Genomic DNA, 26234 nt, shown 5'->3' with positions numbered 1-26234 from the left:
CTCTGCCTACCCCTTTATGGGATACAGGCGTGCTTGAATGAATGCATGTATTAATGTATGGAAATAAAAATCCATTTGTGTTGCAGGTCAGGACGGCGCGGGCTTCAAACGGCTCAAGCCATAGCCGGCGGCTCGCGGGGCTTCTCCGCTGCGCTCCCCGCGGCTCTCCGCGCGGGTCGCGCCGCGGTACTAGCGCCGCGGCCCGCCCACCGGGACCCGTGTCCCAACTGTGTAACTAATGTAACGGTGTAACTGTAAACCATACCCGGCTCACGGGCGCCGCGGTACTAGCGCCGCGGCCCGCCCACCGGCACCCGTGTCCCAACTGTGTAACTAATGTAACGGTGTAACTGTAAACCATACCCGGCTCACGGGCGCCGCGGTACTAGCGCCGCGGCCCGCCCACCGGCACCCGTGTCCCACAATGTGTAACTAATGTAACGGTGTAACTGTAAACCATTGTGTGATTATTACTGAAAATTAGCCAGGTAGCAGTCGCGTGAGCTCCGCTCTGTACACCACCGGACATGTGTCCAAAATCTGAATAGGTAACTTATTAAAGGTATAACAGACAGCAGACTCTCTTCACACAACCGAGACTCATGTCCAAACTGTGTAACAAATACACTGTATACTATAACCGGCTTGCATTCGGCACACACGAAACATCTGTCTGAGCAAAACTGAGTAACTAATTAATACCAGCTATATGAACTATAAGAACGTCCACTAGCTGGCACTATCATGAGCACCACTGTTAAATCTTAATAAAGTTATAGCTTTATACGTGGAAATAACAGAAAATTCGACCACTACTGAACCAAAAATGTTGATTTTAAGAACGGACGGGACTGCTTTTGAACTACGGAATGGGCTTGTAGCGTCTCGCTCGCTAACGTTGGTACCTACACTTAATACTGCAACCATTTTAACCTTAGAAATACTTTTCGATTCCACCAAATATATAATGTTAAAATAAAATGTTTAGAAGGTTGTGAATCTGAGAGGAGCCAGCGAGCGATCAAAATATAACTTAAACATAGTTTGTGAATGAATCTCAATAACTATTAAAGTAATGATGGATCTAATTGTATATATCTTTGCATATATAGAGAGAAGAATTAAATATGTACAGTAGTAATATTTTAATACAATATGGAGTTGGAAAAACCCTAAAACGTTACCAATATGGTGTAGATAATAAAATAATTATAATATTAAGTCATATTTGTGGTATACTTGATGTGATTTAAACCAAAAAGCAAGTAACTTCAAAACGACGCTTGTAAATATCCCTGATAATGTGTACTAACAATATTGAATATATAATTTAGTGTATAAACGGTGGAACAAGAAATACTAGTGTATAAAGTTTCCAAAATTCTGAATTTTCACATAGGAAAACTTCGGAAACATTCCATATCTTGTAAGGACAAATGTATGTATGGAAACTTTCCATTTCATAAATTTGAATTCCCTTTATTTTTCGTGAGAGTTTCGTGAATTTTTCAAGAAATTTAAGACTTCTTTGGAAAGTTTCCGCAACTTGCACATCACTAATACATTATACAACCATACTGATGTCACTCAAGAAATATCGTACTTTGCTTCAGAAAAGAAAGATAAATACGAATAAGGGTAGTATCATAAAATTACATTGTATGGATACTAACTTTGGGTCACCATCAAATACATGTGTAACTAATAGGTACTTCTATTGATATTTTTTTTACTAATATGTACCTAGTATTTTCTGTTCCAAAAGTATTTTAGTAAACTTGGTTAGACCACGTAGCTTGAGTTGGAGTTAGTAGAGTTTTATAGAAATCTAGATCACTCTATTAAAAAATGTGCCTTCAAACAATTTATGATGTAGCGTTAATATAGACGACCTGTGTGTAAACTATACTGGATATATAAATCACTGTTTATATTTAATGTAATTTAGTTATATTAAGTCAAACTAAATGTTTTTACTATTCTTCTTAAAAGAAGCAAACGCACTACAAATTAGCCATCAGACTATTATCACTAAAACATATTTAATAGGTAGTTATAGTTTTCCAACGTAACGTACAGTGTACCAAATTTTTTTTTTTTTGATAGAACACGATTTTCTCAATATTTAATAATATAGTCCTCCTTATTCATAAACGTTCGCTAAAGTTATCAAGCCGATAAAGTTCGTTTGTCCCTTCGGTATTGGTGTGATAGAAAGGGACAAACGAACTTTATCGGCTTGATAACTTTAGCGAACGTTTATGAATAAGGGGGTTAATCTGTATAATATACAGCATGTATCTGAACGAAAAGCCAACACCCGTTAACGTTTAGATCATACTGAGTAATTTCTGCTATGGGACCAAGACTGAAATCGCGAAAAAAATATTGAAGCTCCCATAGAAAAATTCAGCTTCACACGACCAAAATACAAGAAACAGCCAGTTTTTTTTTGGGAATTCGGAGTTGGTCCCTTAGTAAAAGTCGCTCAGAATGATCTAAATGTTAACGGGTTTAAGTGTTGGCTTTTTGTTCAGATTCATGCAAATTACCGACCTTATCTAATAAGGTACAGCTATCGTTTTTTTTTTTCGATATTAATATCCAGTGTAGTAAATCGGTCGAGTTTTAGATATAGTCTACCTTTTCGGCCTCTGTTTTTGTACCTATCCTGTTGTAAATAATAGACGTTTTAAAATTTTATACACAGTTTTCTTCTATCTATACGCAGAGGCAAAAGAAATTCACGGGCTTAAACAACTGTAATTTCTTAGTTAGGCGATTACACGTAAAACAAACTAGAACATACATCTAATGTGCAAGTTACAATTATTTTTAATAAAGGAAAAGTCACGAAATCCACAAGAAATAATTTCAAACAATAATTTCGGAAAATTTTCGAAGCGTAAAATTTAATAACTTTTCTCTGTACATCTGCCTACACTACTTATTATTTACTATTTATTTTTATTATTTGCTCTCGATTGTACGTAAGGCCTATTTTTTAATCTCCTGAAGAAATGTTACTATGTGATTGTAACAGAGTTTCTTTATACTTAGATTTTTTTATTTACATAATTATTATTTCATTATAATGACCATGTGGTAGGTATCTAAACTTGTGTTAGATTAAAGATCGTTTGATTTGTTATATGTTTATTGTCAAGATATGAATGTATTTTGTTACTTTATAAATATTTGTTATTTTATGTCTCTTTTTATGCATTTTTCTTTAAAAATGTACTTTCTGCTCAGTATATATACGGTATATATTGACATATGTTTGCTCAGGCGCAGCAATGTGATTATATATAGAACAACTTATTCTAATAATTTTAGATGGTGAGTATGATGACGGATGTGACTAGATTTGTAAATATCAAATAAAAAAGCCAAATACAAAATGTTGTACTTTCATTCCACTCCCTTTGACTTTTTTATGCCATATTCCCGGAAGCCCCGAGGCCGCCTTTTCGCTCAAAGGTATTCCCTGGCACCAATAAAATTGAAAAAAAAAGTAGTTGATAACTACTTGTTAGAAAATTATATCTGAAATATTTTTTGGCGAGGTCTCGAGGCATATAGGCTCTTCGGCGATGACCCTACTATTAAGGCTAAATTGCAGACCCTAGAACATCGCCGTCGAGTCGCTTGTCTGTCGATATTCTACCGGATACATTCTAGTAAGGCGGCGGAATTGAAAAAAGTCGTCTAGTTTTGAAGTTGATGTGACTGGAGAGTATACTGCTGACAAGTAGTATCGTTGTGATCGGTACACTTTACTGAGTACGAAATAATGACTTGTCGCATTCTCAGACTGTGGGGGGGTTAACTATGACGTCACAAAGATCGCGGTCCCGGGTTTCAATTTTTTGCCAATTTGTCTAGAACCCCTTATCCAATTTTGAAAAATGAGGTGTCGATTGAAAGCGTATAACATGCTGATTAAGATTTCTTATAAGTGAAAAGTATAGTTTTGTTAGTTATTTTTTAATTAACAATAATGCAAAAAATACTTTTTTTTTACTCTCTTTTTTTATTTTTGTGACTCAAAAAGGCAATGAAAACGGCCACTTAGCTAAAAAATATGTTATATAAATCATTTAGCTACATTATTAAGCTATCTGTTGCTTTTAAAACTTCTACGATCGGATAATAAATAAGCAAACTACAAGAACATACCTGTCGGCAGGGAGTACCGCTTGACACGCGTTCCCATACATTCGGCGTCTACCAAATTACACCTCGCGCAAAATTCGTTTCAAGCAGATTAGTCATAGGGCTTACGGAAAAAAACTGCATTTTATGCAGAAAGCAAGCCACTTTGCACAGTGATACTAGGGACCAATACAAATGATTTCATCCGAGGAAACACGATTTTCATTCACTAGAATTCAAGATGGCGGACATTTTCCAAAATGGCGGCCGCATATTTTTAAAAATTTGTAGAATCGTAACGGCTGCACCGATTTTAATGGTTGGGATGTCTATCGCATCGTATTGAAGAGTTCATTAATATAAAAAAATAAAATCATAAAAAAAATTAAGATGGCGGCCGAATAATAAGAAAAATATGAAAATTTCAAACTATTTTTTTCATTCTCGTGCAATTTACCAATAAATTTTCTATGATATGGCCACATTTTTATGTATTTAAATTAAACCTGATAATATTATCTACATAATAAAATAAAAATCATGAAAATCCGTTGAGTAGTTTTTGAACTATACTGATTTGAAATGGAGCGCGCGGATTTGAAAGACGTTTTCGCACGTGATGTAAACAATTTTGGAATCATAACGGCTGCACCGATTTTAATGGGTGGGGTAACTATCAGTTTGTATTAAAACATTTATTTATATAAATATTAAAATCATTTAAAAAATAAAGATGGCGGCCGAATAATAAAAAAAAATGAAATTTTCATTTTTTTTTATTCTCACTAAATTTACAAATAGTTTTTCTACCATATAGTCACATTTTTATTTTTTTTAATAAAATCTGATATTAACATCTGCAAAATAAAACAAAAAACATTAAAATCCGTTCAGTAGTTTTTGAACTATGTATACGCATTGAAAATGAAGCGCGCGGGTTTGAAAGACGTCTTTGCACTTGATATGTGATGCATCGTATCGTTTGGTACCGCTATAGACGCAAGACTGATTATTTATTTTAGTCACAACTTACTATATTACTATTCAGAATCAATGTTTTTAGTATTCATATACATTATTAGTTTTTTATTCCGAGTTTAGGTATATTTAGATAACCCCTGTAAACTTGACCATCACATAATTTGTATTTTAATACGTAAAAGAACTTAAATGCACATAACATAACATTTGTATTAATAGCAATTGTCCTTTCCGAGGACTCCAGAGATAATTTTCGACAACTTCTGTAGGGGGCTTCAGAAATATCTATGTATAAAATAACTTGTTTTCTGTGACAAGGAGCGTATGTTTTTGTAGTGCTGGCGATGTTGGTGGGATGCTGGTTATTAATTTTGGTTGGAAACAGTTCCTTGCGCACCAAGTTAACCTATAAATGTTGAGTCTGCGGATCAAGTTTTCAAGCTTGGCCATTATTCCTCCAGGAATACACTGTTCAGCATGACAACCAACAAGACTTTTTCGAGAAACTATAGCCTGTTGATGTTATAAATGAGGTGATTTTTTTTTCTAAACAATTTACTTCCTCAGAGAACATTTGCTCTGCTATTTCAGGGTAAACCATAGGAACGTAACCGGAAGAAGCTGATAGTCTCATTGTACCTCGCGCAAAAGATATGGCGGAACAGGGACTCACGCGTATCCTCACATCTTCCGATACAGATGTCTTGGTATTTAAATAAAAACCACTGGAGTCTTCGGGTGAAGGATAGACGTAAAGTCAGGCCAGATTCGGGTTTGGACCTAGCTTAGAGCCTCGAAAGGTCTTTGCCTCATGTGAGACCTCGAGTGAGTTCAGGGTGGTAACGGATACTAGAGTGTCCAATGCCCTTCGTTGAGTTTATCTCGCAGTTTGTAGCCGTGGAGGCTTTCAGGGCGTTACGTGCGAGATCGGACGTGATGTAAATGGAGGCAGGAATGACGGCAAAATGACACTTTACGAGTGCCTCAGCCGCCAAACCATACCGGTAAACAGGCCTGAGTCCATGCTTGCTCACTAAAATATGTGTTAAGAACGGTCCCAATTTGGCATTTAAGAATGTGATCTGTGGAGCTAATTATATTGGGAAATTTCCAATTCTTATCTAGTATATTTTCTTAAGACTTCAAATGAGAATAACCTACCGGAGTATAAGGTACTACTGCTATTCGTGGTTTTTACGCTTTTACGTCTGATACCACTTCTTTTTTCAATACAAAAGGAAAAATCATGTTCTAAAACATTGTTTGCACACACACTGAAGTTATACCAGCTTTGATAGAAACATCGCAGTAACTACAAAGTCTTCCGGGAGGAATAATCGCCATGCTTGAAAAGTTCACTCCAGTTCAACTTGGTGAGCATGAAACTGTTTACCACCGAAAATAAATTAGTACCTAACCAACATCGGCAGCACTCCGTGTCGTATAACAACGCCCCATATTCTGGATATTACTTCCATCATCCTGGGGTTGGAAGACGTACAACGATAGTTGGGTACTGCAGTGGTCTGAAAACAGGGAGATATGGTATGAATATGTATACTTGGACAATTGCGGTTGTGAAAAAGGCTGCGAAACAATACGCTGTACGTGTTGTGGGTCTACCCTGCGCGGCGCAATGCAAATAATGCAATGTATTAATAATGTTTTATTTGCAAAGGGATCTGCCAAAATAAAAAGTATTTTGCAAAAATGATATTATAAAAAAAATGAAAAAATGAAAATGAAATATTTATTTTTCAAGTAGGCATATTACAATGCGCATATGAATGTCAAATAAAGCTACGCCGGCTCTAACCCTACGCCTCAGCCTCGAGAAGATTTCAGTCCCCCCTCAGTTGGGAGGGGGGTATCCACTATGCTATTACTATAAATTATTATGTTATCATTATTTCCTTGTTTGATATTATTTTGTATCTCTTTTATCTTTCAGTATAACCTAGACGAGAAGTAAAAAATATGTTTTGTATTAATATATGTTTCCGTAGCCCCCTACAGAAGTTGTCGAAAATTATCTCTGGAGTCCTCGGAAAGGACAATTGCTATTAATACAAATGTTATGTTATGTGCATTTAAGTTCTTTTACGTATTAAAATAAAAATTATGTGATGGTCAAGTTTACGGGGTTGTCTAAATATACCTAAACTCGGAATAAAAAACTAATAATATATATAAATACTAAAACCATTGATTCTGAATAGTAATATAGTAAGTTGAGACCAAAATAAATAATCAGTCTTGCGTGTATAGCGGTACCAAACGATACGATGCATCACATATCAAGTGCAAAGACGTCTTTCAAACCCGCGCGCTTTATTTTCAATGCGTATAGTTCAAAAACTACTGAACGGATTTTAATGTTTCTTGTTTCATTTTGTAGACGTTAATATCGGATTTTATTTAAATAAATAAAAATGTGACCATATGGTGGAAAAACTATTTGTAAATTTCGTGAGAATAAAAGAAAAATTTAAAATTTCATATTTTTTTTATTATTCGGCCGCCATCTTTATTTTTTTTAAATGATTTTAATTTTTATATAAATAAATGTTTTAATACAAACTGATAGCTACCCCAACCATTAAAATCGGTGCAGCCGTTATGATTCCAAAATTGTTTACATCACGTGCGAAAACGTCTTTCAAATCCGCGCGCTCCATTTCAAATGAGTATAGTTCAAAAACTACTCAACAGATTTTCATGATTTTTATTTTATTATATAGATAATATTATCAGGTTTAATTTAAATACATAAAAATGTGACCATATCATAGAAAATTTATTGGTAAATTGCACGAGAATGAAAAAAAAAGTTTGAAATTTTCATATTTTTCTTATTATTCGGCCGCCATCTTACCTTTTTTATGACTTTATTTTTTTATATTAATGAACTCTTCAATACGATGCGATAGACACCCCAACCATCAAAATCGGTGCAGCCGTTACGATTCTATAAATTTTTAAAAATATGCGGCCGCCATTTTGGAAAATGTCCGCCATCTTGAATTCTAGTGGATGAAAATCGTGTTTCCTCGGCTGAAAACGTTTGTATTGGTCCCTAGTATCACTGTGCAAAGTGGCTTGCTTTCTGCATAAAGTGCAGCTTTTGACCATAATTTCGCCGTAAGCCCTATGACTAGATATACCTCTAATCTTATTCATCGTAACCTATCAATATTGGTATCATTTGAAAGTACAATTAAAGTCCTTTAAGAAACAATATCAACCATTTTCTTAAAATCAATAATCGCCAGTCTACGGTGGTTACAAAGAAAAAAAGCGGGGATGCAATTTGACGGGTTCTCTAGGTTTGATACCCTAGACGAGTTTAAAAGGGGAGGTAAAGGTTCCATATGGGTTGTTCTCTGGCCTGAAAGCTACACAGAGGCCCAGGGGAGGAAAAACTAGGGTTTAAGTTTAGTTTTAAGTTATTTTTTCTTTTATTTGTTGATTTTATTGTGTTTAATTTTTTTTAATTTTATCAAGAATATTTTATTTTTTATGAGAAATGAGATGAATTTCATGGCATTTTTCGATAGAGACTAAAATTAACTTTCAAATAAGGCCACATAGTCACGCACGACCTAATTCCTCCTTCTCCTTTCCATCTTCGGACGTCCAGGCGAGGGGAACGAATGCACCCGTAAGTGGTTAGTGTTCCATTTATCCGCACAAAACGATTTGCCTCATCCTTTGTAATGCGGACTGCAAAGGAGTGGAATGCGCTCCCAGCATCGGTGTTCCCAGAAAAATACGACCTCGGTCTCTTTAAACGGAGAGTGAATAGGCTATTACTGAATCGGTGAGCTCCATCTTAGACTCTGTCTTCACTTCCCATTAGGTGTGACTAGGGTCAATTGCCGATCAGTCCATAATAAAAAAAAAAAAAATATCGTGAAGCGTGAAACATTTGTACCGTTCCCTCAGTTGACAGAGGCTCCCATTTTTAACCGACTTCAAAAAAGGAGGAGGTTCTCAATTCGACTGAATGTTTTTTTTTTTTTTGTATGTATGTTCCTCGATATCTCCGAGAATTGTGGACCGATTTTCAAAATTTTTTTTTTGATCGAACGGGTATAACCCCGAGATGGTCCCATTGGCACCAAGTCAGGGTCTGATGATGGGATCCTGGAGAAATCGAGGGAACTCTTCAAATGTTATAGGCACATGTAATGTTTTTAGTGTATTTTTCAAAGGTAAACCAGTATTTACGCCTGATGGTAATAATTTTATGTGGCTGAGCTGATGATGGAAGGTCAACTCCTCAATGGTTAGGAGTTAAAGGATAATTCTTTCACTAGTGTACATGTATTCGGACTGATACATATAATATCAATAGGAACCACTAAAAATCAACAAATAAATAAACTTTTTTAACAAAAAATAAAACCGCCTTCAAAAATAAGCGCGTTACAAAACACGGAGAAACTAAAAAGCAAAAAATAATAAACCTTTGAATTCAGATTTCTTATCGTATTGCAATGATCTAAACATCCAAATTATAAACAAATCAATTATTTTTGGAGTCGGTGCCAGCCTGCGTATGGTTGGGTGGGGCAATCAGGCAATAGCAAGGCGATGAACAGGTCTGGTACCGACTGCAAAAATAATTGATTTGTTTATAATTTGGATGTTTAGATCATTGCAATACGATAAGAAATCTGAATTCAAAGGTTTATTATTTTTTGCTTTTTAGTTTCTCCGTGTTTTGTAACGCGCTTATTTTTGAAGGCGGTTTTATTTTTTGTTAAAAAAGTTTATTTATTAGACCATAAGATCTTCGAGCGTCTAAAGCCACGATTCTATTCTACCTGTTTAACAACTTATTGTGATAAACGTCAAAATATTACAAAGGAACTTCAGAATCAGATTTTATGATCGGCCATCATAATACAATGTAACGAAATCGAGTTCACGCGTCCTAAAGGGCCCTTAATATTAAATTATTTCTTGCATTTGAAGCACCTACAAAATCAGCTCTAACAGTAAAATATTATTTTAGTAGCCAATAGACCAGAAAGTTAAAATTTACAACAGAATTTAGAAGAACTCATAATCTTAGAAAATCAACGGCCACTTATTTTAATCACAGGCATTACTGAAAAGGCCATAAAAGAAAATTCCGTTGGAACCCATCTGTTCTTACAGGGGACAGCGTGCGCTAGGATCTACACAGAGGATATAGAGCAGAAGTTTATCTTTACTGCGGTTATTTAATGTGTTTTGTGCTGAGCTTAAAGTAATAGAACTTATTGGTAACAAAAAAAAGTACTTGCTACTTGACATTTTTTGCCTAACTTAAATAATGATTTGGTTACAAAAATTTCGTTCCGTATCTATAATACACATATTCGATCCTTCTGTATAAAAAATGTAATTCCCTGTGGAAACCTTTATAAACGTTGGCTTTGCTTATTTTCAAAATTATCTGAAATTCTATATTTTGTAAGACGTATAAAATTAAAAATATAAAAGAAAATGTAAATCCAATTTAAAAAAAATATTTGAGCGCAAATAGGTAAGAATAGATAAATATCTCCAAAGAACCGGATCGGATACTCATTAATATTAATTTGTTAGAAGAGACTTGCGATGAAAGGTTACAAGTGTTACCCTTTTTTAATATTTCATAAAGTATTACATGACATGAGGTAAAGTTAGTCCTCTGCTTCTATGTTTTCTGTGGCCGAACCCGCGAGAATTACAGATTACGCATTTTACCGTCGGTAATTTCAGAAATTACCGTTCTGGGGTAATATTGTGCAGTAATATTAAGCCCGAAATTAATAACTGGAGTCGGGAAGACCCGGGAAAAGGGGGTGATTTAATCTTAATGGAATTGGAACCAGATTTTTATGTTAATATGCAAAACGGTTATGTTTAGAGATAATGAGGTTTGTCTGGCTGTTTCAGTGGTACTGACGTCTATATTTTATATATATTTCCATATTCGTGCCATCATACGACATGAAATGTAATGTAGGTTTAACTCAGTGGCTCTGCGGATCCTCATGAGTCTCATGAGTCATGACACCGCCAATTAGAAACATTTTGAAAAATTGAATGAACAAAGTCTATATTTATTTATTTTCTTAATTCGTTAAGAAAAAGTTGTTGCCGAAATTGGACCTTTACATCCTCTGAGTATAAATTTACTCAAAGAAAAAACTTTCCGTCAACTTTTCTCTTTAATTAAGTTCAAACATAACTAGGTAATTATCTCACTTAAGGTCTAGTGGTATAAATGGTCATAGTTATTCATCATTGTTTTCTCAAACCAAATTGACCCTACCTACGAGTATAATGTCAATTATTCAATGAACTTTAGTGCGTTTTCACATTATCCGATCCGATGTCGGATGTCGGAAGGATTTCAAAGGCAAAAATCCAAGATGGCGGCTTAAATGTATGGGATATAGGTCCAACATCCGATATCGGATCGGAAAATGTGAAAACGCACTTACTGTCGTTTTTATTCGTAGGTAATTATATTTTCCTATACAAAATAAGGTGGCCTCATTTACAATATTTTCATTGAGTCAAGTAACTTAGAAATCATATTACATTACATGCTTCATAAAAAAATGTTTTATTAGAAACCTGAGCCAGCAGTTTATGAGAAAGTTCTCCAGCGACTAGATTACACAAACATCTCATTGCTCACTTTGTCAGGGGCAATATCTTTCTAGTTTTCCTCAAGTAATAAAATTCTTCGTTATCCAAGCATTTTCTCAGGGACCTTGTCTGCCATAGAGATATAATAATATAGACATGCCTTGGGGGATATGGTCCAAGATAAAGAGGACAGCTGTTATAGAACTTGCAGTAAAAATTAGCAGAGCGTTGTTATTATTATTAGGTATATTAAGACGATTTGAAAGTGCTTATTGTGGCACAGAAACTTAGTAGTTCATGTGCTCTGCCTACCCCTTTATGGGATACAGGCGTGATTATATGTATGTATGTATGTATTATTGTAAGCCTATTTGTATAAAGAATATAGTGACTTGACTATTGTTTGGCCTTGTCATAGTCTCACATTATTCCTTACCCAAATGTATTTGGTCTTTAGTGAGGTAATTGCGTAGGACTTTAGACCTGATTTAGGCGGCGCACATAGGGGTATTTCAATAAAAAAGCTGGCCATTACTCGATGCAAATAAGAAAAAATAAAAATAAATTAAAATAGCATATTTGTATTGACACAATGGAACTACTTATAAAAATGTATATAAATAATTTTGGCCAGCTTTTTTAGTCAAATACCCCTATGTCGCGGCGCGGCGTGTGAACTCCCATGCGATTTCAGTTACATTGCGGGCTGCTGAGATCACATACAATTTTGCAGAGCCATCAAATACCGCAATATAATAAAACTCGTATGCGAGTTCTCGTACCGTCTAAATGGGCCCTTTGATTTATCGTATGGCATTTTTACGTCTTACTGGATTTCAATTACATAATTATTTGAGCCCTAATGGTTTGGTATGTCCTAAGCAACTGAGCATCCGAGGTAGGTATGTCTCGTATTCACAAGCGAAAATTTAGATTTAAAAATAGTGGAAACGCAAATGAAAGGATATATGTCTGCAATATTAGTATTAACTGTTTTGGAGATAATATCTGCTTGATTTTAAAGTTTCATTTGCCTTTGAAATATTGTTAAACACTGTTTTTGACGACCGGTCTGGCGCAGTCGGTAGTGAGTTAGTGACCCTGCCTGCTACGCCGCGGTCCTGGGTTCGAATCCCGGTATTCCTGGTAAGGGCATTTGTTTGTGTGATGAGCACAGATATTTGTTCCTGAGTCATGGATGTTTTCTATGTATATAAGTATTTAGATAAGATAAGATATATTTATTTGCAGAAAAAGGGTTAGTTACATGTCTTAATATTATGTTAGATATAGTTCCACCTTTTCCAGCTGTCTTCATACAACATGCAAATGTATTTAGAGTAGGATTTTAGTAATGTATTATACTTAATTTAACTATAATTAAAATAATAACTTAATAGTGACTTAATTTACCTATATACATATAATACAGTGAAAGTCTGCGGATATCCAATTTATATATTATACAGGGTGTCCCACGGCGATGCCACATGGAGGGAAAGTACCTTAAATATCATAGATAGCATATTTTGCTGAAAGAAGACTTCATTTTATTTTCAAAACTTAGTAAAAGTGCATTCAATTTTTTTTAATTTTTACTATGAGGACTCATACAGGGTGTATTTTGATAGCGGGTCAGTAAGGCCGGTATGAGATCCCGTAGTCCTACATGAAAACAGTCTATGGGGACCATCCATCAATAATTGCTTAGGGGTCAACTCACGACAATGCACCAAAAAAAAAAGTTTGTCAAAAATGCCCTTTTTCTCACACCCTGTATGTTTTTTTCCAAAATCTGTAAATGCCATTTTTCATCAATTTGAAAGTGATGGATGGTCCCCTTAGACGATTTTCATGTAGGACTGCGGGATCTCATACCGGCCTTACTGACCCGCTATACACCCTGTATAAGTCCTCGTAGTAAAAATTAAAGAAATTTGAATGCACTTTTACTAAGTTTTGAAAATAAAATGAAGTCTTCTTTCAGCAAAATATGCTATCTACGATATTTAAGGTACTTTCCCTCCATGTGGCATCGCCGTGGGACACCCTGTATATATCGTTGTCTGAGTACCCACTACCTACACAAGCCTTCTTGAGCTTACCGTGGACCTCAGTCAATCTGTGTAAGAATGTCCTATAATATTTATTTTATTTATTTATTTTACTGTATTACCTTCGTCTGTCTATAATAAGGTTGGAAATTGCGAATGTTTTGTCCCGGGAGCACAAGAATGGCACATCTATATTAATTACTAGGTATTGTCTTCCGAGAGAGGATACTAAATGTTTTTAAAGCCTAACAAATGTGACGACTCTGCTTTGACAGGGGGCTTTACAGACATTGCGTTATTAAATAGGGAATGGTGCTGGAAGAATCGGTATGTATTACGTTTTATTTCCTTATTACTACCCGGGAATCAGTCATACACGTGATGTCATATTTTATAGTAATTTCTAATATCATAGGTAAGTAAATAGAATTTTCACCACACCAACTGATAAAGACGTTCTTTGCTATTCGAAAACTGATAGCAAAATTGCATTTTATCCACAAGAGTGCAAAGTAATTTCATACAAATTTTAACTTGATGTCTAAAGCTGGGTGTTGGTATTCACGTATAAATGATGATTTTGAATCATAATGTATAAATTGAAGTACTTTATTTATTTTGATGTTTTACAGTTCATATTTTCATAGTGTTGGTGTGGTGAAAAAAATTGTGTTTCACTCGGTGGCAATGTTTGTTTAACCTCAATGCTCGGGTATCAATATTGGCACGTGCGGTTAAACAACTACTTTGCCCCCTTGTAAAACAAATAACTATTATTTTCGCATTTAGGGTTTGCTTTTTGAAAGTTTCATACTCCTATACTTAGTACTTGAGTGTAATCTTTATACAGTAGGTACATATACTCGTACAATATATAAACACATATTAACTCATTTATGAGCATAATGTGTAAACACGTGTATTAAAATTATAGCGCAAAATCCACTGTATAATTATGGTGCCCATTAATATGTTTTAATGATAACCAATTAGCTGTAATGCCTAAACTGAATTAACGCATGACTAGTAATCATTTAATTATAAGCTGTGCTTAATAAATAATAAAGTATTATGACGGGCCGAATTTAATATCATAATATTTGCAAGTATTCTAAACGCGAGGTTTTTTTGAAAAAAAACGCTCATTTCATAAGATCTGCCGGCCTAGCCAAAGGTCGTGATCCACCACAGAAAAGCGATTGGGGAGCCAGCTAGGAAAAGCTTACAAAACGTAACCAACTGTGACATTAGCTAGGTACTCAGAGACTAACCTGTCAGACTAATAGTTATTGAAAAAATACCTATCGGTTCGGCCTCTAATCCCGCCATACATTAACGTCCTAACAATAGCGCAGCGTTTTTTCGTCACAGTGTGTTGGCTACACAATCCTACGTACTTGTTAATATTAAATGAAATGCATAATGCCGAATTAAATACCTAATTAATGATGAGGCTCTTTAAAAAATGCTTGGGGTGCATGCGTTTTAAGTACAAATATAAGTTCGCAATTTAATTGTGTCTATTAAGATAGCGGCATCGTTGAGAGAAGGTACGTAGTAAGTACGTATCTTAGTTTTTTTTTATTGTCGTATTAGTTTTTTTATTATGAATGGGCTTACTCTTGGCCACAGACTACCCGAAGGCAAAGACGTGGCCTACGATGGAGTGAGCTCACAGAAGATGTGCCTGTTCAAATCTAGGGAGATTTGAATAATTTTAGTATTTTATTTTAGCGAAGCATTTTAATAATTTATCATTTGTGAAGGTTTGCCAAATTGAAGGTTTGCCAAAGAGCCATGGAGCGCAGTATGCTAGGAGTAAAACGGATTGACAGAATCCGTAACTCTACGCTGCGCTCTAAAACAGGCATTACTGATGTTGGAGTTAAGACCGCCAAGCTGAAATGGGACTGGGCCGGCCATGTCTGTCGCATGCATCCGCAGAGGTGGGCAAAAATTGCCACGGTCTGGGTGCCGCAAGACGGGCGAGGATCTGGCAGACCTAGGCGGAGATGGCGGGATGACCTGGACGCATATCTTAGCGACTGGCCGGAGATTGCTCAAGACCGTGACGGATGGAGATCCATGGGGGAGGCCTTTGCCCAGCAGTGGGACACCATGTAGGCTATTAATAATAATCATTTGAGAAATTGGCCAGCCGGCGTATCATGCTTCTAATTTTATCACTTATCCACGTGGATAAGACGTCTGTCACGCTTTAGCAAGTATGTCAGTGTGAGAGTGACAGATGTCTTATCCACGTGGATAAGTGATAAAATTGGAAGCATGGTAGGCCGGCAGGATTAAAACGAAACATAAGCAATTCTCTCATTGATTAATTGGTAGTTTCATTGTCTAAAAATAATCATTGTAAATAATTGATGTAGGAATGATTAATTAATAAAACATACAAAATACAAAAAATAATAATAAATATGAAAACTGGAATCAACATTAACTAAAGTTGTATAAAGAAATAAGGGCAAACGTAATTTGCGAAAAGTTCTTTGTTAAAGACGTCATAAAAAAGGTGCTAAGATGTAATTTTATAAACGACCCCAACAAAAGGGTTTAAAAATTCTATTGCGCTGCTTTGAATGAAATTTCTCCCTAAATAGGGTTGAGAAATCCGGTATCTAAGTAAAACAAATCTACTATGACTTTAAAAGAACCTTTAACCAGTATACTTTAGAGTTAAAGTTCGTTTGGAAGATATAAATGCTGTTAGATATTTCTTTTATAAAGCATAACTTGTAAGCAAAAACGTTGTAAAAGTTTGATTAAGTGCTTCGCAAGCAATTATACAATTCGTTAATTATGAAAGAGTAATCCACGGGCTTTTACCTGTTTCAGCCGTTATAATAATAAATATCTGGGCGACCGAGCTTCGCTCGGTTCTATTTTAATATATCACGTCTTTAGATAAAAAAAAAACTCTTATAAATACAAAAACAAAAAAAAAGACAAAAAACAAAAACTTAATTTCTGGCCGGGATTCGAAACCCTGACACCTACGATCTATCTGCGTACATTAGACCGACCTCGTGCGACTGAGCTACGCGGAATCGATGCGCGCGCGGCGAAATTAAGGACCATATTTTACGTTTACAAATGCGAAAGAAAAACTCAAGAAAACTCGAAAATTCGCGTTTTCCGGGATCTAAGGCTACGCTAGATCGATTTTTCACCCCCGAAAACCCCCACAAAACAAATTTCAGCGAAATCGTTAGAGCGGTTTCCGAGATCGTCGGTATATATAAATAAATAAATAAATAAATAAATAAATAAATATACAAGAATTGCTCGTTTAATAGTATAAGATAATAAGGATTGAGCGAGGAATATTCCAGGGTGACAGTTTGAGTCCATTATGGTTCTGCCTAGCTCTGAATCCCCTCAGCACGCTGCTGAAGGATTCTGGGCTAGGTTGCCGGCTTCGGAGAGAGGGTGCAGTCATCTCTCACCTTCTGTACATGGACGATCTCAAACTATTTGCACCGAACACCCAAGACCTTATGGTGCTATTGAAAACCACAGAAGTTTTCAGTACCGCCATCAGAATGGAGTTTGGTATCGATAAGTGTGCGGTCATGCATGTACAGCGGGGGGAGGTTGTAAATTCAGAAAATTTACAACTTTCTGAGACGATGTCGTTCAGATCTATCTCTGAATCAGAAACCTATAAGTACCTTGGTATGTCACAGTCGTTGGGTATTGAGGATGTTGGCATTAGACGGTCGGTGAAGGAGCGCTTTTTCAGTCGGCTCACAAAAGTTCTTAACAGTCTTTTGTCAGGAGGCAACAAAGTGCGCGCCTTTAACGCCTGGGTAATGCCTCTACTCACATACTCCTTTGGCATACTACGGTGGACCCAGACTGAGCTGGACGCCCTGGATCGGAGGGTCCGTTCACTGCTTACCACACATCGTATGTTACACCCGCGCTCGTCTGTTATGAGATTGTACATCCCACGGAAGTGCGGAGGTCGAGGCTTCCTAAACGCCAAAGATCTCCACAACCGTGAGGTGTACAATCTCAGGAATTACTTCCTTAACAACGAGTGTGGGATGCATCGTGATGTGGTGGCAGTTGACGGAAACCTCACGCCGCTCTCCTTGGCGAAAGAGAACTGGCGCAAACCTGTGGTACTAAGTACTGCGGACCGCAAGGCGGTATGGGAGAGCAAGCAGCTACACGGGCGGTTCTACAAGGCCCTCACGGGACCCGATGTAGACCTGCTCGCATCGGTGAACTGGTTACGATTCGGGGACCTCTTCGGAGAAACCGAGGGTTTTGCCTGTGCAATTGCGGACGAAGTTATGATGACGAACAACTACCGGAAATATATCCTGAAGGACGGTACGGTCGACATTTGTCGGGCATGCCGCCGTCCCGGAGAGTCACTCAGGCATATCATTTCCGGTTGTTCTCATCTTGCTAACGGCGAGTACTTGCACAGACATAATCTCGTAGCCAGGATTATTCACCAGCAACTTGCTCTTCAATACGGCCTTGTGGACCGCGAAGTACCGTACTACAAGTACTTACCTGCGCCAGTTCTTGAAAATGGTCGTGCCACGCTCTATTGGGATCGATCTATTATCACTGACAGGACTATTGTAGCCAATAAGCCTGACATTGTGATAATAGATCGACTGCAACGCCGGGCAGTGCTCGTTGACATCACCATCCCCCATGATGAGAATCTCGTGAAAGCCGAGAAGGACAAGTCCAGTAAGTACCTAGACTTGGCTCACGAGATAACCGCCATGTGGGATGTTGATTCAACGATCATTGTTCCGATAGTCGTTTCAGCGAACGGTCTCATAGCGAAGAGTCTCGACCAACATCTTAAGAGACTCTCGCTAGGTGGCTGGATCAAGGGCCAGATGCAGAAGGCGGTGATCTTGGACACGGCGCGGATAGTCCGACGGTTCCTCTCTCTGCAGCCCTAACCACCGGCAGCTTGGGCCCTACCCCGCTGCTGGCGGCACCCTAGGTTAGGTTTTTTATAATGTGTTTATATATTTTGTATTGTTTTGTATGTGGTTTTGTATTTTACTTTTATAATCATATTATAAAATAGCCTAATCTAAGAGAAAAAATAAATAAAGGAAATAATAATAATAATGGATGGAAGGAAAATATACCTGTTATTTTGAATTATACGGATATTTCTAGTAATGTAAGGATGACAATGTTGTTTTATCAATGTTGTTCAAGCTAAAGATGTACTTAAACATCACGTATAACAGTAAATCACCCTGGTTATAGAATTTTATAAGCTTTAACTTGCTTGCAATGTATATCTTCAAATATAAATCAGGCAAATCCCGCCCGTGTGGTGAGCGGTTGAGAATTTCACCGTCCCCTTCCTTCGGGAGTCGTAGAAGTCGACTGTGGGATATGGGTTAAATTGTGGCGTAGGCAACGGGCTGGCAACATGTCACTGCAATGTCAAGATTTCAATTCCTTAATGCCAAGAGTGGCACTAAAATTTGAACAGTTTCATTAGCTATCCATAAAGGGGTAGTTATGGGATACATAACTATAATATGATCGTATGTAAGTATGATATATATATACCTACCATAATCAGACATTCGTACGTATAGTCAACCAATTACGTATAGGAACCCTAAGCCACTCTACAACCATGTCAAAATGACAAGCAGTAAGAGATTTCTTATATTTCTTACAATCTGATTTATAACGTCATCATGGTATAGTTCTACAGTGGCCTGGGGTTCCAATTGGTTGACTGTGTATATTATACTCCGCTTACAGGAGGTACAAATGGAGTTTTGCTTCTCGGACTGGTCTAAAGGACATACCTACGTATTTCATAAAAGAGAGTATTTGCTCCATATTTTTTCTCAAAAGTATCTGAAAAAAGAGTAGAAGGGTCAATTGGAAGTGGAATACCTTATAGGTACGAACTTTTCTCGACTTTTCTGCTTACTTGGTAGATATTCCGCGAATTCGCACGAAGCGCGTTGCTTCTTCTTTTCTTATGCGCACTGCCAAGGAGTGGAATTCCTTGCCGGCGGCTATATTTCTGAGCTCATTTAACCCGGCAACCTTCAAATCATGAGTGAACAGGCATCTTCTGGGCGAGCTCACTCCATCGTAGGCCACGTCTTTGCCTTTGGTCAGTCTGTGGCCAAGAGTAAGCCCATTTATAATAAAAAAAAGATCGGCGAAATATTGCAAAAAGGCCAGGTCAGAAGTACTCGAAACCGACAAGCGTGCATGAGAAACCTGAAAGTGTATGGAGCGAAAGTGATTTGTCAGGATCGTAGTAAGTGGAAATCCGTCATCTCTGCCCACTCCTCTAGGAAACAGGAGTGATTGTATGTATGTATGTATGTTATTTTTCTCAAAAGCGGACATAAGATTAAGCGAGCCTTCTGTTTCAAGCTTTCAGCATGTTGTCCACGCTGCAAAAGTTCGGGCTGCGTCACCACGACCTGCCGACGATGCTGTGGAATGCTGAGGTGCTCTTGCGCATCATGGCACTTGATGTCAACAGCAGGGATAATAAACGTAAGATTCTTCTACCAGAGTTTTCTGTGTTGCCCGGTTGCATATAGGTACACGGTGAAATAAAAATAACCGTTCTGCATAGTGATTTTTGAGGTCATAATTAACAACTATGAAGCGCTGGTGGCCTAGCGGTAAGAGCGTGCGACTTTCGATCCGGAGGTCGCGGGTTCGAACCTTGGCTCGTACCAATGAGTTTTTCGGAACTTATGTGCGAAATGTCATTTGATATTTGCCAGTCGCTTTTCGGTGAAGGAAAACATCGTGAGGAAACCGGACTAATCCCAATAAGGGCTAGTTAACCTCCAGGTTGGAAGGTCAGATGGCGGTCGCTTTCGTAAAACTAGTGCCTACACCAAATCTTGGGATTAGTTGTCAAAGAGGACCCCAGGCTCCCATGAGCCGTGGCAAATGCCGGGATAACGCAAGGAGGATGAATTAACAACTATACTATGGGACCAATATTGAAATCCCATATTAAAAAATCGAGTTTCGACTGTCATGATGCCGCTGATTTCTAAGGAACAGCCAATTTTTTTGCGATTTCAGCATTGGTCATGAAAATTGTTCATTATGACCTCAAAAGTCTATGTGCCAAGTTTGTACGGACCTTTTTATTTCACCCTATAAATCTGTCTAGATGTCAATCAGTCCACTATGTAAGACGGGAAGCTAGGATCATGTATTTGGTTTCCTCGCAATGTTTTCCACCACAAAAAAAAGAGGCATCTCTTATACTTGCCAATTGGAAGCAAATCAAATCACAATCAACGACATTCAGTTGCCGTTGTGTCACGTGATCACTAAAAAAAAAGACAAACAGAAAAAGAACAGTCTGATACCTAGGGTGGTACCCTGTTCTATCCTGAGTCATTTTTTAACCCCCGACGCAAAAACGACGGGATGACGTGTCTGTCTGTCTATCTGTCTATCTGTATGTCTGTTTGTCTGTCTGTCTGTGTGTGTGTCTGTCTGTGGCATCGTAGCTCCCGAACGGATGAACCGATTTTGATTTTTTTTTTGTCTGAAAGCTGAGTTAGTCGCGAGTATTCTTTAGCCAAGTTTCATGAAAATCGGTCTACTATGTCGCGGTCGGGGGTTTTTTCAAAATGTTAATTTTGTGGTTAGGTTATTTTCTTGTTAAGTCATAATTCACTATTTCCTCAGGTATCCCGATATTACTCTACTTGACATCAGCCATAGTCTTAGTACTATACTTCTACACATATCACATCTCGACTTACTGGTACATCTTCTGGCGAGGAGGCGGCGATATGCTCTTCGTCATACTGTTGGTGTCACTGACCATCAGCAGCTCTATCGGTGTTGTGAAACTTCTTTACATGTACTTTAATGGGTGAGAATTGTGACCAGCCACCAACCAGCTCCAACCAACCACCAAGATCACTTAAAAATAAATGAAAAACGAAAAACCAGTTTTCTGTTCATGTACAAACATTATTTCGTCACTACTTTTAAAAAAAATTGTATTTTCACCTGTCAATGAAAAGAAAATTGTAGTATACCTTGTACTTTTGGCTCTTGAAAAAAGTGTAAACAAACCGGAGCTGTCAAATTTGAGGGTTGTTTATTAGGTAACGTTTGGTTCCTGATTTTTTTTCTCTATTTAAAAATAAATTGAGTTCACTACTATTTTCCATTTCATTCCACTAACATGTAATTTCGTTTAATTTGACGAAACATAATACACCTTCATGAATACAAGCTTATCGTCATTACATTTAATTAATATAATTATTTTCTTCAGGAAATCTTCAACCAAAAAGTACCCAATTTGGCAGAGGTTTAAAACTCATGGTTGCATTTTAATCTGGGTGTAACACTTAGGCCGGCAACAGACAGTCTTAAAAATTCATAATCTTAAAAAAAATTGTATGCAAATTGACAGTTCAAACTGACACTGACAGATCTGTCAGTGTCAGTTTGCATACAATTTTCTTTTAAGATTATGAAAATTAAGACTCGTCTGTTGCCGGCCTTACGCGATTTTTTATTTTATCTGTCATTTTGACATTCTTGTTATCAATCATCATCATCATCATCATCTGTTCCAAATTTGATATTTGTGTTTTCGAGCTTCCGTTTCTCCGTATGAGATGATGATTGTTATATTTCTGTATTTTTTTATACTAGATGGTAGTTTAGTTGATTCAGCAATATTTATAGGTACCACACTAAATTTTGATGAAAGACAGAGAAATATAAAAAAGCAATAGAAATATAATTAAGATTATCTGTGCATGAAATAATAAAAAAATAAGTCGTTCTATGTGTTTAATGGTGAAAACATATGTATATTTTTAAGTAAAACGCAATACTTTATATATACGTTATTTTATTGTGGTGAGGACGATGACGATGATGAGGATGAAAACGAAGATGATTCTGTCACATTTATTATTATTCTGTCGGCCAAATCGTCAATCTTGTTGTCTAACTCTTTCATTTTCTTCTCTTCCTTGATGACATGTTCTTCGCATCTTCCCCAGTTTTCTGGTTTCACATTAGCAATGTGCGTTTGCCGACCCATTATAAACTTGTAATTACTTACACTCGTCTTGTCTAATTGTACAATTAGACAAGACGAGTAGGTATTAGGTATTTGGTAAAATTAAGCGAAAGTAGGTATATGTTTTTGGAATGGAACGGACTATAGTAGTGAGCTCAATTACTTATTTTTAAATACGAATATTTTAACAGGAACCAAACGTTACTGATAAACAACTATTTGACGGTTTGTTAACAGTTTTTTAAATACCTATAAATACAAGGAATCGCATTGTTACTCTCACCTTACTTACCATTTATGCGTTTATAATCATTAAAATTGGCTCACCATGAATAAAAAGTACCAAGTAAGTAGCGACCTACAATTTTGTTCTTCGATCTGGCCTTAAAAGGTTCACTATCCCTGGAACTGTCAAATTTGACGGCTCCGGTTTGTTTACACTTTTTTCAACAGCTAAAAGTACAAGGTATAAGTATGTATGAAATGCATATAGACTTACTGCGTTTTAACTTTGAGGAACAGCGTGACATACGAGATTTTTTTTTAAAGTAGTGACGATTTGCTCTTGTGCTCTTTTTTTTATAGAATTCCCGACGTAAGAATTGAAGGATAGTTTTATTTCATGAGTAACTACTCGTATCGAAGATAATATTAATTGAAGAATATTTATATAGAATATCAGTTCATTAGTTGCATTGATTAAGGTCTACTGAACCGCCTATACGTAGAAAGTTCTCGGCTAAAATTTTTTTGACTTCAGCCTCACTTCCTAAAACATTTATTCGAGATACATTGTAACCAAGCTAAACTTTCAGCCCAAAACTAAAGAAACTCGTATCAGAGTACCTCGACTGTGACGCAGCATTGGCCCCCTCCAGTCGTATGTCCAGGAATGTGCTCGCAACGCTCAAGACCGTGAAGAAACGGGCCATCATCTTCTGGCTGATCATCATCGGTAACGGGGTTGTGTACGTGGGGGTGCCGCTGCTCAAACCTGGGCGGCATTTGACTGAAGATGAGCAGATTCTTCTAGGTGCGATCATTATAAGATATTTATAACTTCTCATAGGTTAGTCTCATACATTTTTGTGTCATTTTTCATACAATGAAATAATCTGCATGAAATCTAAGGTTTGAAGAATGCTCTAGTTACCAACTACTAAATATTCTACTTTCATAGGAGCTGAGTAATTTTTTTACTTTTCAAACCAGCCAAACATTCCTCCAAGCAATTCCTACTTATTTTCTCTTGTGCTTTAATGTTCTATAATTGGATATAAGATCTACTGCATATATTCGTATATTCTAAAACCATAATTTTTGTCTTCAGTGTCCCGATATTCCTAGTTTTCTGAATGCGTTGTATCTGAAACTGCTTTTATTATTTTGCAGGTCTAGAGCCAATGTACGAATCCCCAAACTTCGAGCTGGCAAACATAGCTTTTTTTGCCGGCGTCTTCCTCACCGTCTACGCTCCAGCCAACATCACCGGATTCATCATCATCATCGTCGGCTACTCCGAAGCACAGATGCTGGCCCTCAGTCAAGAGTTACTACATCTTTTGGATGACGCTCAAACACACTATAAAGAAGTCCAGCCTGGTTCAATAGATGGGCCAAGTTGCTCTAATAGTGTATCAAGACAAGTTAACGCCGTCAAAAAGAAGAAAGAAAGAATCATCAACAATTATGTGACAGAACGTTTAGTGAGCATTATGAAAAGTCATGCAACTAATATTAATCTCATCAACCAAGTGGAAACTATCTTTAAAAGCGCTATAGCTATAGAATTCGCTCTGCTATCCTGTGGTCTTATAGCTGAGTTGCTAGGAGGGTTAGAGAATACGTACATGGAAGTGCCTTTTGCACTGGTGCAAGTGTCTATGGATTGTATAACAGGTCAGAGGCTGATGGATGCGAGTAAAGCGTTTGAGGATGCTGTGTACGCTTGTAAATGGGAGCACTTTGATGTGAAGAACAGGAAGTTGGTGCTGCTGATGCTGCGGAATTCGCAGAAGACGCTGCATCTGTCGGCGAGGGGACTGGCGAGTCTTAGTTACACGTCGCTCATGTCGGTTATCAAGTCGATATACTCGGCGTATACTGCGCTGAGATCTACTATGAATAAATAGGAACAATAGATCGATTTTATCACAGAAATAACCGACAACTTCAGAAGGGTTGTAATTTCTTGAAATTTTGAACTTTGATTAATTTTGATATGAGTATTGATTAAAAGATTTCTTAATTTAGTGAAATATTTATTTCTGATACCTTAATTTGAAGGTTCTCAGTGGCCACGCTCGACAAATAAAATTATAAAATAAAAAGCAAGCCAAACTGCTTTCATATACTTCATTAAAATTAATAAGCAATCGCTTTACAGAAGATCATAACGTCTTTTGATGATCAATTAAAACATGCCTGAATTTACTGTAATTTTATTCGTGTGGCTTTTCCGCGGAAGCTTAGCCAGACTTATTAATTATTAATTAAAAATGAAACCTAATCTGTAAGTAATATCCACCAGTTCGGTAAACTTCCGCGTTTGGCTTGTTTTCTTTGACGCCGATTATACTACTAAGTACACACTTCAAAATTTTCACAAAAAAAAACACGTTTACTTTATGCTTTTTGCGAAATTCAAGAAATTTATTTTAATCATCATCCTCCTTGCGTTGTCCCGGCATTATCCACGGCTCATGAGAGTCTAGTCATATATATAATAGTGCATATCAAGCAATTAAAGTTCATAATAAAGTTCTGAGTTGATGCTGCATATGGTGAACGCACGCTCGCCGTCCCGCTGCAGCCCGGCCGAACGCTCCCTTCCGAGGGGACCCAGGATTTACACAGGCAACGTCACGATCGCTTAAGACGATACGGTAGGGGTCAATTCTCCTATTTCCTCCCTGGTTTTTGAAGATAGAGCAATGATTTTTTCAACACAGATTGTTATTATTTTTATCTGTGTCTGACCGTTTTGATTTTTTTGATATTCTGCTTTTTAAAGACTAGAGCCAATCAAAAATTTCCAAAAAGGCCTTTTTCATTGTGGCGCAAAAAAGGTGTGATACTCAAGATTGGTAACAATTAACCAAAAAAGCTAAACGGTCCGACATAGATTATTTCATTGTTATTCAGATTCTCAAATTTCGTTCCGTTTGATTAAGTTTTGAAGGAGGAAAGAGTCGAGAGCGGTTTTGAAATATCTATCTTTTGACTGAGTTGTTTTTCTTTTTTTTTTTTTTTAATTAGCCTCTTTTGTGTCCCACTGCTGGGCAAAGGCCTCCCCTCGCTTTCTCCACTCGACCCTGTTGTTGGCATTTTCCCAC

At 37.0% G+C, this 26234-nt stretch overlaps 2 protein-coding genes across 5 annotated transcripts in view; both read left to right on the top strand.

Moving 5' to 3' along the window:
- LOC125230981 (Ig-like and fibronectin type-III domain-containing protein 1) overlaps window positions 1–3398 on the top strand; it is a 375479-nt gene extending 372081 nt beyond the window's left edge. For all 4 annotated transcript variants that reach the window (XM_048136304.1, XM_048136305.1, XM_048136302.1 and 1 more), the window contains one exon: window positions 87–3398. In XM_048136304.1, coding sequence (XP_047992261.1) covers window positions 87–124 — 38 coding nt within the window. In that variant the 3' untranslated portion in view covers window positions 125–3398. The remainder of the gene's footprint in view (window positions 1–86) is intronic.
- Window positions 3399–20254: 16856 nt separating this feature from the next.
- On the top strand, window positions 20255–25031 carry LOC125231149. The gene is made up of 4 exons (XM_048136510.1): window positions 20255–20372; window positions 21537–21726; window positions 23715–23932; window positions 24292–25031. The coding sequence occupies exons 1-4, from the start codon at window positions 20255–20257 to the stop codon at window positions 25029–25031; spliced, it is 1266 nt and encodes a 421-aa protein (XP_047992467.1).
- The last annotated feature ends 1203 nt before the right edge of the window (window positions 25032–26234 follow it).

Source organism: Leguminivora glycinivorella, chromosome 11, assembly GCF_023078275.1.
Source record: "Leguminivora glycinivorella isolate SPB_JAAS2020 chromosome 11, LegGlyc_1.1, whole genome shotgun sequence".
Taxonomy (NCBI): Eukaryota; Metazoa; Arthropoda; class Insecta; order Lepidoptera; family Tortricidae; genus Leguminivora; species Leguminivora glycinivorella.
Note: the sequence above shows the minus strand (reverse complement) of the source record. Positions and strands in the feature narration are given on the sequence as shown.

What these genes read in the sequence shown, in the direction of transcription:
- LOC125231149 (XM_048136510.1), top strand. Translation starts at nt 20,255, where the DNA reads ATGTTGTCCACGCTGCAAAAGTTCGGGCTGCGTCACCACGACCTGCCG. An exon ending in CAACAGCAGGGATAATAAAC is followed by an intron (nt 20,373 to 21,536) that starts GTAAGATTCTTC and finishes CTATTTCCTCAG; the next exon opens with GTATCCCGATATTACTCTAC. An exon ending in CTTTACATGTACTTTAATGG is followed by an intron (nt 21,727 to 23,714) that starts GTGAGAATTGTG and finishes CTAAACTTTCAG; the next exon opens with CCCAAAACTAAAGAAACTCG.